This window comes from Seriola lalandi, unplaced genomic scaffold, assembly GCF_002814215.2.
Source record: "Seriola lalandi dorsalis isolate HSWRI2012SDOR001 ecotype SW California unplaced genomic scaffold, Sedor1 jcf7180002054579, whole genome shotgun sequence".
In the NCBI taxonomy this organism is placed as follows: domain Eukaryota; kingdom Metazoa; phylum Chordata; class Actinopteri; order Carangiformes; family Carangidae; genus Seriola; species Seriola lalandi.
The window spans coordinates 2,629,864-2,644,004 of record NW_019525132.1 but is presented as its reverse complement, the minus strand read 5'-3'; the positions used below and the strand labels follow the sequence as shown (position 1 = coordinate 2,644,004).

The following is a 14,141-nucleotide window of genomic DNA, read 5'->3' as shown; positions in this document are numbered from 1 at the left end:
CAGCTTTTTTGATCAGCTGTAATAAAACAGTTATTTTTTTTAGTGCACTGCTCTTATTCGCAATAATTTCACAAGGAACACTCTCCTGCTTTTTCCCATACTCAACAGTTTCCGGTGAGTACATTTTGAGGTTTAGAAGCATTACTGAGTGCCATAGAAAAAACAACTCAGTGTTATTTTGTCCACTTAACACAAACCAGCTTCACACATAATGAATTATTCAAGTGCGATGCTGCAAACAGAACAGCAGTTCTGTCCATGCACTGTGCCCCTAAGGGCTACATCCAGCCTTTTCTGGACAAGAGTGCAGTCTTATGGTGGGCCAGCTTCAGGGTCAGTTGAGGCAGCACAACAAAATACAAGCTCATGTTTTCTTACTCATGCACCACTGCTATATTTCTTTTCAATTTTTGGTTCTGCAAAGGAGGATCATCTCCCATATTGTTCAGAGGATAAGCAAATAGGTAGAAATCATTTCATCTTTGCCATGACTGAGCTCTTTGGTCCTTTGGGCTCCACTGTGTCATGAAACTCTTACCCCATAATGAGGGATTTTGTGACAGACTAAGTTAGGAGCTGTCTGTGCTTTGTTTAGTCAAGATTTTAACTCTTCCAACCTGCTGCTGTTGGCTACTGAAGCAGATACTTGTGTACATGGTCCTTTTTTGTTGATCTGGAGCTTTTATGCTTGCTCTGTATTAATGTCTTGGCAGAACATTTACAGACTATCTGGTTAAGATTTAAGAAATTACTGAATGTGTTTTCAAGTTCACCCACATCTTGATAGTACTTGTGGACCAAGACATTTGCTTGCCCAAAGATAATACAATCTAAACTGACAACATGATAAAAAGCAGCTTCGTTAATGAACTAGATTTAAAAAGGAAAAACTGAAGATCATGATCAATGTGTGGGTTTGGGTGTGTGTGTGTGTGTGGTTGTGTTTGGGTAATCTCCCAATGGTTGAATGTTAGGTGCATGAAAAAATAAAACCCAGCTTTGAATTCTGCAAGCCTGTATTCTGATGTTTGTCAGGTCTGGGTTGGCAGGAGTGCTGTTGACAGTTGGGCCGTGGGAATGGCAACAAGGAGGCTGCATCTGTGAGATTTTCCACTTGTGTCAGAGAGAAGGAACTATTTTTGTCATATCAAGCAAAAGCCAGGATGACTGAAATAATAAAAGCCAGAAAAGATAATTAACTGGAGTGATTCATTCTGAGCTCTCGGCTGGGCCAAGGTTTGAGAAATGTTTATTAGGATATAAGGCAGCAGGAATAGCAGAGGCTGTTCTAGTATCAGCTGCTGTCCTGTAAAACAAGCTTTAACTGGCTGTAGACATGTGTGTGAAAAAGTCTTTTATGTTGGAAATCTCCGTGTATACAACAAAATAAACACTACATAAAGTACAAAAAATTTGACATACATACTATGTCTAGAAGGGGTCAGCAGAATTCTAATAATACCTTTATTTCAGTATAGATACAATGCGATCCAAACCTGTTGAAAAAACTGCAGCCTGCATGATAAGACAGAGCAGGAGACTATGGCTGCTGGAGTACAGATAGTAAACACGTGCCGGCTTTTACTGTCCCGGAAGCTTATGTGCCACTGATACACACTGTCCCACGTAGTTGAGGAGACGTTTCCTGTGCATCACTGAGACAGAATGCATCAGTTATCATTATCATCAACACTTACAACCCTTTGCTTTTGGAAGCAATGGTGTGACACAAACAATAATAAATAATAATAAATCTCTGTATAAATGTATATGTATCGGTCATAGGAATGGGATTGTTGCTTGTGATGAGGAGATGTCTTCTGTCTTCTACAAAACAGAATCATTCAACACGCAGCTGGTCTCTGTGACTCTGCAAGTTGGCGAAAGTACTTTGGAGCTGGGGAATGATTCTGATTTTGCCAAATAAGCACTTCAGTTTTAGACTATGGGAATCCATTGTTAACATTCTCTTTAAACTCTGTAACTTTGTTGTTGAAAGCTGTTTTGAAACTCCTGTTAATAGCTCTCCACTAGGGGGAAAACATCATTGTTTTTAGAACAATGATAGTAGAGCAACAGCAATTAAGTATTTTTATGTTCCACTGAACAATGTGTCTATCCCTTGTGTACTGCAAATTGTTACTTAGCTTAATGTACCTCATTTATGTAACTGCCTCATTGTTTTTAGTTGTTGTTTGCATGAGGTAAAAGATGACATAGACTAAAAACAGGAAAGCTATAAGGACGCATACTGTAAGAACGGTGGCCACAAGTGTACCCTGGCCGAGACTGAAATACATTTAAAAGCATATTTGCACTACAAGTCTAATCAGAAATGGTCTAAAATGGAGCTTAAAATCCACCTGCACTAAATTCATGCTTAGCTACTGCACAGAATTATTTTGTATGGTGCTCCTGTTATTTTGTCAACTCCAGTATGATTACCAAGTACAAGATGTAAACATTAGTGAATGTATTCTAGATGGTAAATAAATATCAGAGGACTATAATTACAGTATCTATGGCAATAAAGAACCATATTTTGTAAAGCATTATATAATAACAGCATACCTGCATCAGAGGGACTTGTTAAAATGATTCCATCAACTGCATCACAGAGCCCAGCAATCAGTGACAACATTATCTCAGACATCTGTCATCTGTATCGCAGAAGTCAATACTAATAATCACAGCATAATAATAGAACATTATCACATCCGCAACACTTCTAAACCTACGAGTTATGAAGTTATATAAGTTGTATAAAGTGGTGTTTCTTGCAGTTTGTATAAACACGTGTTTGGTGTTTTGATGTTTCTTCTCTTCTGGATAAGAAAATGCATATCAATGTGGAGACATATGCAGCCTAAATGTTATCACTTATGATGACCGCTGATAGACACATTTGACCAAAATAACCAAAGAAGCATAGTGCCCGCGTCTACGTTCACTGCATCACGAGCGAACACACGCGACGCTTGTTCCTTTTACGGGATTGGTCAGGGATGCCGGGAAACCTCCTCGTGACATGTCTGCCGGTATAAATACCCAGAGACACTGTGTGCTTACGCAGCCCTGTTTTATGAGGGAAAATGTATCGTCTCGGCCAACAGTCTATCTCCAAGATCGCTTTCAATTCCTTTTTATCCACTGTGCCGCGGGAATATTTTCATTTTACGAGACAATATAATAAAAGCTGGTCGTGTATTGGCTGATTTTTGATAAAATTTTACATTTATCTGCACGAAAATGCCAAGGACCAAGAAGAAGAACGGCAGGGGTAAGTGTGTGAGCGAGTGGCCGCATTTCTTTGGCCTTGCTCCTTTGACTGCTCTATGCTGACGGTAGTTGTAGTTCTTTACGCGTTGTCAGTCCATTGACTGGAGTTGAATGTGTTTACTATATGGACTACAAACGTTGGAGGGTGGCCTACGTCAAAACACAAAGCTAACTAGCTGTGGTTATACAAAGCATCGCCGTCACTGTCAAAACGTGCTATTATACGACAATATTGTTTTGTTTTATGTTTATTGACACACTCGTTTAATGATTATAAACTAATTTGTACTTTACACGAGCCTTCAATCGTCGGACTTTACGAGCTAATGTCAGCTAGCTTAATGCCAACTCCACACGAGAAAGAGACAGCTTTAGTTGCTAGGTAAAGTTAATTTAAATAAATATAGGCCCACTTACTTTAACCATGATTATTGCCTCAATAGACAAATAAATAACATTTGTGGGTTTACATAACATACATAATGTTAGCTGGAACTCTGCAATGTGAGGTCGTCTTCTCTGCAGATTGACCTCAATTAAGCTTTAGCCGAATTTGTCGCTACTGGTATATCTTACGATCAAAGTTGGCAGACTTTAAACTATTATGTGAGACAGATAAACGTTCTGTATATTGGTTATTATTGTTTCCGCGACACATGGCGGACATTTTGGACTTACTGGAGCTGGGTGGAAAAGAGGCGGCGCCCGGTTCTCTGAAATCAGCTGTTGTGGGGGTTGGGGGGGTGTCCACGTCAACACACTTAGAAATCGCATCTATAACTTGGATGAAATGACCATTTTAAATAAGCTTATGTTTCCTGTAGCTTTTATCGTGGCACGAAATATTCAAGTATATCCATTCTTGGTTGTGACTTCTCTAAAGCTCGTTCAAACAGTGATAAGCTTCCACACGTTTTACAGAGGTTAGTTCAGGTCAAGGCAGAGACGCCTGTTGAGTCTGAGTCTATTTACAATGCACAACCATAGAGTATGCAATTTCCTACACTGTGTGTGTGTGTTTTTTTTTTTTGTTTTTTTTTGTTTTTTTTTAATGTTTCTCATAACTAACAAATTAAAGCTTTGTTTAGATTTGAAAAATGAACGGACTAAAGATTTTCACACCCTGTTAGCTGCGAATTTTCACAACTCGCCAACACTCCTCTTGTTATCAGGAAGACCTTTAGCAACCAATACCAAGAATTGTGTTGTGAAATGCCTGCTAACTGCAGGTTTTCATTCCAGGTAACACTATTCTAGCTGTTTTCAATGAAGAGTTCCCCTCCTGAACTGATAATCAGTCGCACCATCTGGTGTGGACTTGGCTGGAGAGAAAACTTGCTTCCTTCCTTCCCTTCATAACATGTGGTTGCTAATGCTTGTGTTTCTGGATTGTACCAAAACTTTACATGTGTATTTTGGATAGCAAATGCTGTGGCAGAAGTGTTTCTATCATGTCGCATCAGCTGGCTCATGTTGACCCATGTCCCTCCAGCCTGAACATAATGTTGTGTTTACAAAGTCAACAGAAGTATGGCTCGCCCCTGACCCTGTTGACGTGGTGCATTTTCATATGAGATAATGAAAGTACAGCTGGATAAGGCGAAGACCTAAAAACTGATTAGATAACAGTACCTGTGTGGAGCTTGGGTTATATAATGGAGCCACAGACCCTCTACACTGTACTAATACATTTGATTAGGCTGAATTATATTTCCTTGTTTTTCAGGGGGGCAGCATGGAAATGTGCAGCCTTTCAGTGATGAGGATGCCTCCATTGAGACCCTCAGTCATTGCAGCAGCTTCAGTGACGTCACCAGTGTAGCAGATGAAGGTAGGTTTGTGTGTACACCTGGGTATGCATTTGTTTGTCTTACATGTGCTCAAGTAGTTTAATTTTACTTGCAAGTACACATGCTGGCAATGTTGTCAGTGGGTGTGTGCATTCATCATTGAACAGGATTAGATGGATTCCTAGCTTAACTCTTGTTTTGAATTTTGCTGTAAAGTTTCTTATTAGGCAAACATTTGAGTTAACTACTAAAAACTTTTTTTTTTTTTTTTTTTTTTTTTTTTTTTGACCTTCCCGAAGGTTGACGGACCCTATTGTGAAGAGTGCATTTCATTTGTTTTGTGTCAAGTAACTCATCTGATATTCTTAAGAGTAAAGATAAGTGTCCATTTACCACTTCTTGCTGTGTTTCTAGGTGGGGAGGCCAGTGAGGACACAGCCCAGGAGGATTTCCAGTACAAGCTGAAGGGGTTCATAGACAGCACTGTGGATAAGAGGTAAAAACTTGTGCGTTGTGATTTGTAACCGTCTAAACACGTAATCTGATCTTGGAATACAGGTTATAGCAAGTCTGAGCAGAGTTTCACTTTTACATGAGAAGTGACACTCTTTTGCAACAAAGGCTGTCCAAAAGCAAAGACGGTTGAGGGTCTAGGAAAAATATTTTAAGTTTCGGGGATTTTTAGCCCAGTGAGGTGTTAGTCAATATTTTTTGAACCATTGTTATGCTTCATACGTAATGTAACACAAATGGATGCTTTGAGTAGGAACTAATACCCTTGAAATATTGACAAGGAGCCTCCACACAACATACGTTTTTAGTGGGTGTAACAAATATGATTTTAAAAGGCTTATTTCTGGGATGGGTAGCCTGAACTTGGAGTGCCAGTGTCAATCTCAGGAGGTATCACTGAGGTTTGCAGCACAAGTTAAAAGTAGACTTCATCCCCAAAAGACTTGCCACCACTGGTTTGCTAAATGTGATGACATTGAAGTAGGGATGCACCAGTAATGCCACTTGATAGCCAATGCCATATGGGTGTTAAATTAAGCTCAAGCCTAGACCATGAACACATTAGCTCAATATTATAGCGACCTTCCAAAACATTATAGACTTGTAAGATTTTTGATGGGCCAATTTCTCCATCAGTGTTTTTTTTAATTTTTTTTTTTTATGACATTTCATGTTATGCATCACTCTTTAGTCATGCTAATATCGGAAGAGACATTTAAACATTTGTGTAATAGCAATATTGAATGTTTGTATATCTGTTTCCTCAGTGCTAAGACCAGACAAGGAGCACTGGATGGGCTTAAGACTGCAATGGCCACACGGATCCTGTATGAGTTTATCTCAGAGAGAAGGATGACCATCACAGACAGCATCGAACGCTGCCTCAAGAAAGGTAATTCAAATGATTTTTGTTATTTCATCTGCTTTGGTGTTGCTGTCCAGTGGCAAAGCCCAATCAAAATTTCAACAGATGGCTGTAGAAGTAGTCTTATGATATCAATTGTTCTTAATGAAGGTCTGAAAAGTGGTAAAATGCTGGCCTGTGAAGTTTTACATTTAAGTCTGTCTCATTTAGGTCTGTTTGGTAGTTCTGAATGATGGGTGTAGTTGAATATCTCAACTTTATATTTTCAAATATTAAAGTTATGCCCACCCCTCTCACTTTCAGGCAAAGGCGAGGAGCAGCGAGCAGCAGCTTCTTTGGCCTGCCTGCTGTGTATCCAGCTGGGCTCGGGCATTGAGAGCGAGGAGGTGCTCAAAACCCTGAAACCCATCTTCAAAAACATTCTAGCCGATGGATCAGCCAACATACAAGCCAGACAGGCTGTGAGTACCTGGTTTATGTGGTGATGGTTTCTGCAGATGCCATGGAAGAATGCATTTTTGACAGATTGTGAAGCAGCAGTCACCTTAGTACCTGCTACTGTGAGGTTGTTAAAGGGGATTTTTCAGTGGAAAGCCAGCTGAGAGATTTCTCTTTGTTTCTGTAATAGGTGGCGACAAGTCTGGGCCTCTGTACTCTAGTTGCGGAAGATGACATTTTGGTAAGTTTTTGATCACTTTTTAAGTCTTTCCTATGGTTTGACACTTTTGGGCTAGAGGGCAAGTTGCAGTGAAGTCTGTTACAACCTTTTCTCAGTCATATACTTGTGCTCATTATTGGCTCTGACATTGTGCCTCATCCAGTCTTAACATTCATGATGTCAACAGCACTGGCAGCTGAATGCAAAATGCCTGAAGAAATGACTCATTAAGTCATAAACACATTATTTGTGATGACTTGTGTCACTCTTGAACACTTCCAGCCTTTTTTCACATGATCACTGCTGCTTCCTGCTCTAGGACGTGCATGCCACCATGGAGTGCTTTGAGAACCTGTTCACCCGGGCCTACGCAAGGGTGGATGGTACCTGTCCTTCGATCAATCCCCAGACAAGCCAGCTCTACACCAACGCCCTGCTGTCTTGGGCGCTGCTTCTCACCATCTGTACTGCCAGCCAGCTCAAGGACATCCTGCGCAAGTAAGACCTGCTGACAACCCTTAAAGTTTCACAGCTGGTCTTAGGTTGTTTTTTTTTTTTTTTTTTTACTGCTACCCAGGTCCAGATAAGCATTGTAACAATAAATAGATGTATATATTTCTTAAATTGAAATGTTTTTGTTGCACAGATACCTACCCAAACTGCCAAGGTTGTTGGAGAGTGAGGATGTCAACATGAGAATTGCTGCAGGGGAGACCATTGCCCTGCTGTTTGAGCTGGCCAGAGACATGGACACCGTAAGTTCACATCTATTCCGTTTAATCTCCCTCTACTTGTCATTCCTGTACTGTAGTGCAGACAGCTGGACTGAAATGGGGACTAAATTACTGTTGTCGGATGCAAAAAACACTCTAATTTTAGTCTTAACTTAATTTGCATGTTTACGTGACTGAATTTGATGAACACTTTATATTTGCGTGTGTATCTGGTCACTGTGATTTCATATTTTTCCTAGACTTTTCCACTGGTCATGAATGCAGAATTTCTTTGTCTTTGTGGCCCTGCAGGACTTTGAGTTTGATGACTGGGATGAACTGTGTGATAAGCTGAACGCATTGGCCACAGACTGTAACAAGCACAGAGCCAAGACAGATAAGAGGAAGCAGAGGTCCGTGTTTAGGGATGTGCTCAAGGCTGTTGAGGTGAGTGTTCAGTGTCAGTTACCAGAAGCTTTAGTTCACAGGTTTTAGTTTACATTTTAGGTGTTTAGTTCCCAGCTCTTATCCAGAGTAGGTCAGAGATTGTATGTTTAGTCAGTTGGATTGAGGCTTTGAATTCAATAATCTGTTTTTTGGTCATGGTTATTTTTGTCACCTCCCTCTATATTCTCTCAGGAGGGTGACTTTCAGTCTGAGACCATTCGCTTTGGGACAGAGCGCATGACCATTGACAGCTGGGTCAGAAAGAGGACATATGATGCCTTCAGAGAGTTTGTGGGATCTGGGATGAACTACCACCTACAGGTATCTTGTTAATGACTCGGTAATTATTGGCAGAGTATGGCATAAATGTACAGCATGTCACTGCCAGACTCTAAATTGAAATGCGTGGTGCGAGTTGGATTGGAAGATGTGTAACATAGGCTCTTTTCTCCTGTACTGACTCTCCATTAAAACATCATGATGCTTTAGACCTGCCTGACAACACTTCCAACTTGATTTAGGATCAAGTTGTGTGCTGTAGAGAAAAAGCCATTACAGGTAGCTGGTGGGGAAGGTGTAATCTGGCCAGTAGCCAGCAATCGTGGAAAACTGCAACATTTCACAAGTAGAGATGAGACGATTGGACATGTTTCACACCACATAAAATTGTGAACAGTATCTAAGAGTAACGTGCTGCTGTTCAGAGTGTATTTTATGCTGCCTCTTAATAGAATCATTTTCTCAATGAGTTTTGTTTTTTACTTCCCAGGCAAATGAATTCATCAGAGACGTTTTTGAACTGGGACCACCTATTCTGGTTGATTCAGCCACAATGAAGGCCATGAAAATATCTCGCTTTGAAAGGGTACATTGCACTACATGCTACCAGTATTTCACTTCTTTTTTTTCTTTTTTTTTCACCTTGTCGTGTGGTGGCTTTGTTTATCCGTACAACATGAATACTTTCAGTTTTTGTTCTGTTTTGTTTCAACTTCCCCCTCCTCTCTTTTCCAGCATCTCCACAACTCGGCTGCATTCAAGGCTCGGACCAAGGCCAGGAGCAAGTTCAGGGACAAGAGGGTGGATGTGGGAGAGTTTTAATTTTGGTTTGTTTGTTTTGTTTTTTTTTTTTTTTTGACTCTAACCTATTTATCAGGCGTCTCTGCTTTTTAGATGAATTGTCACAACTTTTTGTTCACATGTTCCTCTCCTGAGATCTGTCTTGTAGAGTGTCAAACACTTACCTTCTGTAAATTTGAAAAGTGGCTATATTAGACACTTTGCTCTATAATGGACAACACTTTTCAAATCTACAGGAGGTGAGTGTTTGATGGGTTTTGGGTGGAGTATAACTTAAATATTTCCACACTTAAACGGTGGTGTTGTACATATAGTGTATATTTGTTTTCTCCTTGTTAATATTCATTTTTGTGGCCTTTTCTTTCGAACACTGTTATAAGTTATATCATTTTGCTAGCATTTGTCTTGCACAGTGTAGTTCTATTTAGTTAATGATGATAATCAACTGACCTAACCCTTTGATGGATTTGCATTAAGTTGCACTACCTTGTTAACTCTTTAGCAGGTTATTTCTGTAGAACCATGGTGAATATTGTATTGTATTTTAGTATCGGGTATGTAATTAAGGGCAATGATGGTGAAATAAACACTGAAAAGCTGTAACAAATGGATCTCATGTCCTTTTTTTATGTTTATTTAACAAGATATACTGCAGTTAATCGACACAATCATGTTGATCTAGACACTAGTCACTCACTCGAAGCATCAATTCCCATCACTGGAAATGAAAATGCCAGTAGGCTTGTGGAGGTGAGTGAGTCTTGAAATCTCACTGAAAGAGGAGTTTTGAAAACTTGCAATCTCAGCTTCTCTTTCAACTCCTGGCAGATATATAAGGTCATTTCAAGCAAAGGGGCAGTGCAAATCTTATTTATTGCTACCTCAACATATCAAAGCGAAGGATCTTGCAGCCAAGGTAACAGTGGCATTACGGTGAGGGTGACTGAGCAGTACACACTGCCTGCTGTATATATTCTTTCATAGAACTGAGATGGAACCTTTTCAGGTTATTGACACAAGGCAGTGGTGAAACTATTACAGGAAGTAATAGAAGTGCAGCATACATGGTATACAGCATTTTTATTCCCCCTAGTCTGACTCAAAGGCTCCCTCTTTTATAGAGCAATAAAAATAGTCCAGAACAGCAGCGAGTGTCGCATGATAAAGGTAAACGTCACAAAGCTACAAATAGTCCTAACAGTAATGTTGGCCTGTTACACTGGAGTTTGGAGCACACACAGGCACCCTGCACTTGATTCATCCATTCAGCAGCCTAATACCTAAGGTGAAACAATGTGACCTTCAGGGGAAGCAGCAACATGGAGCATATCCTCTTCCTTGAGTCTCAACAACTATCAGACCTATCCATGATAACTTTCAGTGTAGCCTGTTCTGCTTTTATAAAGCCTATTTTATTTTTCTATATTCATTGGCTGCTGCAACTGCTCAATGGCATGCACTTATCAAATGCAGCTTTGAATGAATTATCTGATTCATCACTTGACACAAAAACAAAATGCTCATCATCAGTCATTGTCTTGTCCTGTAGTGAGCCTGACACACCGGCTCTGCCCCATCATGTGGAGCATATATACTGTGACAGTAAGATTGAAGACAAAGGAAACATCCCAGTGTCTTTGTTAATTTATAGTATCAGTGAAAATGAGGCCACATAAGAAATACAAAGTACCTGCATATAAAAACATCAGAAAACAATGACGTGTGTTTAATGGTTACATGATTCCTTTGAATGCCTCTTCCAGCACTGTAAACAATCTGGTCTATTTTGGCAATCTGTTTTCTTCGCAGTCTAATCTCCAAATGTTTATTTTATTTTTTTATTTTTTGACATTTTCTTTGATTCCTTTGAAGATTCACTTTTGATTTCCTCAGATGAGACAGATTACTAAATTTTGCAGATCTTAAATAGGTTCTTTAATTTCATCGCATCTTTACTGCTGCTGTGTTGCCTTCATTCAGATACAGTCCGGGAAATATCCACAGTCTACAGTTAATGCAAAATTGTGTTGGAAGGCTTTTAGCAACGTCTAGGAGGTGAGATTGTATGACATTGATCCTTACTGCTTGCGAGTTTGTGAGGAGATTATCACTCTCTAAAGCTTTAGATGAGGGGTCCCCAAACTTTTTCCTGTGAGGGCCACATAACTTTTCCCTTCTCTGATGGGGGGCCGGGTTCAGTTTGTAACAGAAAAAGTGTGACAATCGCAGGGGTGCCTAAACGTAAAAATGTATTGTTTTCCAGAAAGCCACACATAACCAAATAACCCTTTCCGGGTTCTTCACAGAAAAAAAAGTCAGGAAATAAATAATAACACTATTAATGAAATAAATAATAATAGTTCAGGGCCAAATGTGTCCGTATCCGGCCCGCGGGCCTTAGTTTGGGGACCACTGCTTTAGATGATCAGGTTAAATTCAGGCTCAACATGAGTCTGATTGCTGCTGGATAATTCTTTGGCATCTCACCCGATGACTGGGCTCTTGCAGTCTCTTTTTTTTGTATACAATTTTATAAACATGGATCTTTTTATTTATTTTACTTTTCTCTTCACTGTATCACTTAAAACTCTTAATTTCTCTCTTAACTGTGTCACACACACTGACACTCAGTAATCCATATCAACTCCCAGCCCTCCCTCTTCATCCAACCCTTCAATCTTTAAAGGGATATGAAGAGAGATAGTCCGTGTTAGAGGGAGTGACATTTCCCATTTCTTTCTCTCTTTTAGAGGAGACCACTGCCTCCTGCAATAAAACAGGAAGGTGTGTGTGATTTGTCAGCAACTCACTAACACCAGTGGTTTGCTACACACTTGTGGGATGAGGCCGTCTATCTCTCTATGGCCTGAGAGGAAAACTAGAGGGTTTGCAAAGCCTTCTTTGTAAAAACGTCTGTCTTAAAGTGAACGGTTTAAAGATCCGATTAAAATTTCTCTAAAATTTCGGTCCTGGCGGATTTATTCTGATCAAGAGGAAAATCCTACACTGAACAAAATTACACTGGCAGTTACTGATTATACAAAGACTCCTTCACCTCTTGAATATGTTGGTCAAATCTTTGGAATAAAGGATTTCAAGCATGGCAGAACTGTAATTTTCAGGATTTAGGGATTTGTGCTTTAAAATTTGTCTTTGCCTTTGGAGGGAGAGAAAAAGCTGTACCATACATTGTGGACTTTCGCAACAACCTGAGCAAGTGCTGTAGATATTGAGCCTGTGGATTAACATCATAAAAAGTCCAGCATTAACAAACAAATAACCAGCATTGACGGTTTTGGAGGTGGTTACCTAGGAAGTGTAGGTTGGACTGCCAGGGTGGGACAGGTTTGAATTTGACAATACAATGTCCAAAAAACGATATAAGTGTACTCCACATACATGCACCTACATTACACACAATACAAAAAGACAAAAAAATTTCATGGCAGTGTTTGGTCAGAGATACAGGTGTGTTATTTTAGCTGTGGCTAGCTGCTGGTCTGAGATAAAGAGTGGGCTACACATGTGTGGTGAGCTCACTTCTGTCAAACTCCAGACCCCCTGATTTTGTTTAATTTTCAAACTTGTAGTCATCAAAACCAACTGACTGCTTCAAGTGACATCACTCAAGGGCGGTTCTTACATTTCGCACAGCTCCCTCTGCAGCTACAAAAAGGCTTCATACAACTTTGTTCACAAGTTTGCCTTTCAGATGGTACTTGACTGCATTAAGTGATTTTCTTGCCACTCGGGGGCAGCAGAAACAAGCCGCATAACACAACACTGGCATATTATTACCTTTAAGTTGGTATGAGAAACTTGTTAGCCTGTTTACACATGGAGCAGAGACAGAGCAACATTCAGTGGGTGTCATCTTTCTGGCCACATGGCTAAAGTCCCACATTCACTCTATTTAGGCAGTTTTTTTCTCCTCACCAACTAAAAAAAACCCCCCAGATCTGGCACTATAGCTGCTAAATGCTCCACTATGCTACTTGCATTCTTCCTCCATCTGCTGTTTGGTGCTGTGCAGGTAGCAGACAGTGGGTTTAATAGAGCTTTTTTTTTTTTTTTTCTTGCTGAAAGCAGCTTCCTGCAACTGGAATTGACAATGAGTGAACCAAAAGAACAAAGTTCGAAGGCTGTGTGGAGCTGAGGGAAATGATAATTCTTCTTGGGTTCATCACTGCAGCCCCTCTCATACACGCGTAATCATTTAATCAATTCTTAATATAAAAGTATTGACTGCGGCAGCTCATAAGAGTTTACATAAAAATGTAACACTTGTTATTTAACACCATATTAGTGTCAGTGTTGATTTTCTGGAGGATCAAAGACAAATTTCTCCCAGCATATATGGCTTTTCTGTAAATAAACATCATCATTTGATTAGATCCCCTCTATATCGGCTACAGACAGGCAGGTGAGAAGGAACGCGGGGGAACGCTAATCAACCACTGTTATTATTCACATTTCATCACAATCTGTTGTATGCAAAGAACAACCTTCACCATGCAATTAAGAGGGTTAATTGAGGATCAAGTGAGTAAGAGATGTGATAAGGTGTTTTCAGTTTAATCGACAATTAGTTTCGTTTGTGAGTCGTTATGCTCTCAATGCAATTTTGAAGATTGAATACTCTCACCGTTCCACTAGCTCACTGCTAAGGCGAATCCTTCTGTGCTGTTTTTTTTTTTTTTGCAGAGTGCAAGTTGAGAAAATGGCTGTGGAAGACTGCAGTGTGCTCGAGGAGATGCGGAACAAAAACAGAATAGAATATGTCACTGTGGTGGGTG

The 14,141-nt window shown here is 40.0% G+C and overlaps 1 protein-coding gene across 1 annotated transcript; it reads left to right on the top strand.

Annotated features, from left to right (window-relative positions):
* The first annotated feature begins 3,058 nt into the window (after positions 1–3,058).
* ifrd1 (interferon-related developmental regulator 1) lies at positions 3,059–9,952 on the top strand. Its single transcript, XM_023418001.2, has 12 exons — positions 3,059–3,280; positions 5,006–5,110; positions 5,484–5,565; positions 6,350–6,474; positions 6,751–6,908; positions 7,076–7,126; positions 7,425–7,603; positions 7,752–7,860; positions 8,131–8,265; positions 8,458–8,586; positions 9,035–9,130; positions 9,280–9,952. Exons 1-12 carry the CDS (start codon positions 3,250–3,252, stop codon positions 9,364–9,366), a joined length of 1,287 nt encoding a protein of 428 aa, XP_023273769.1. The 5' UTR covers positions 3,059–3,249; the 3' UTR covers positions 9,367–9,952.
* Positions 9,953–14,141: the final 4,189 nt, after the last annotated feature.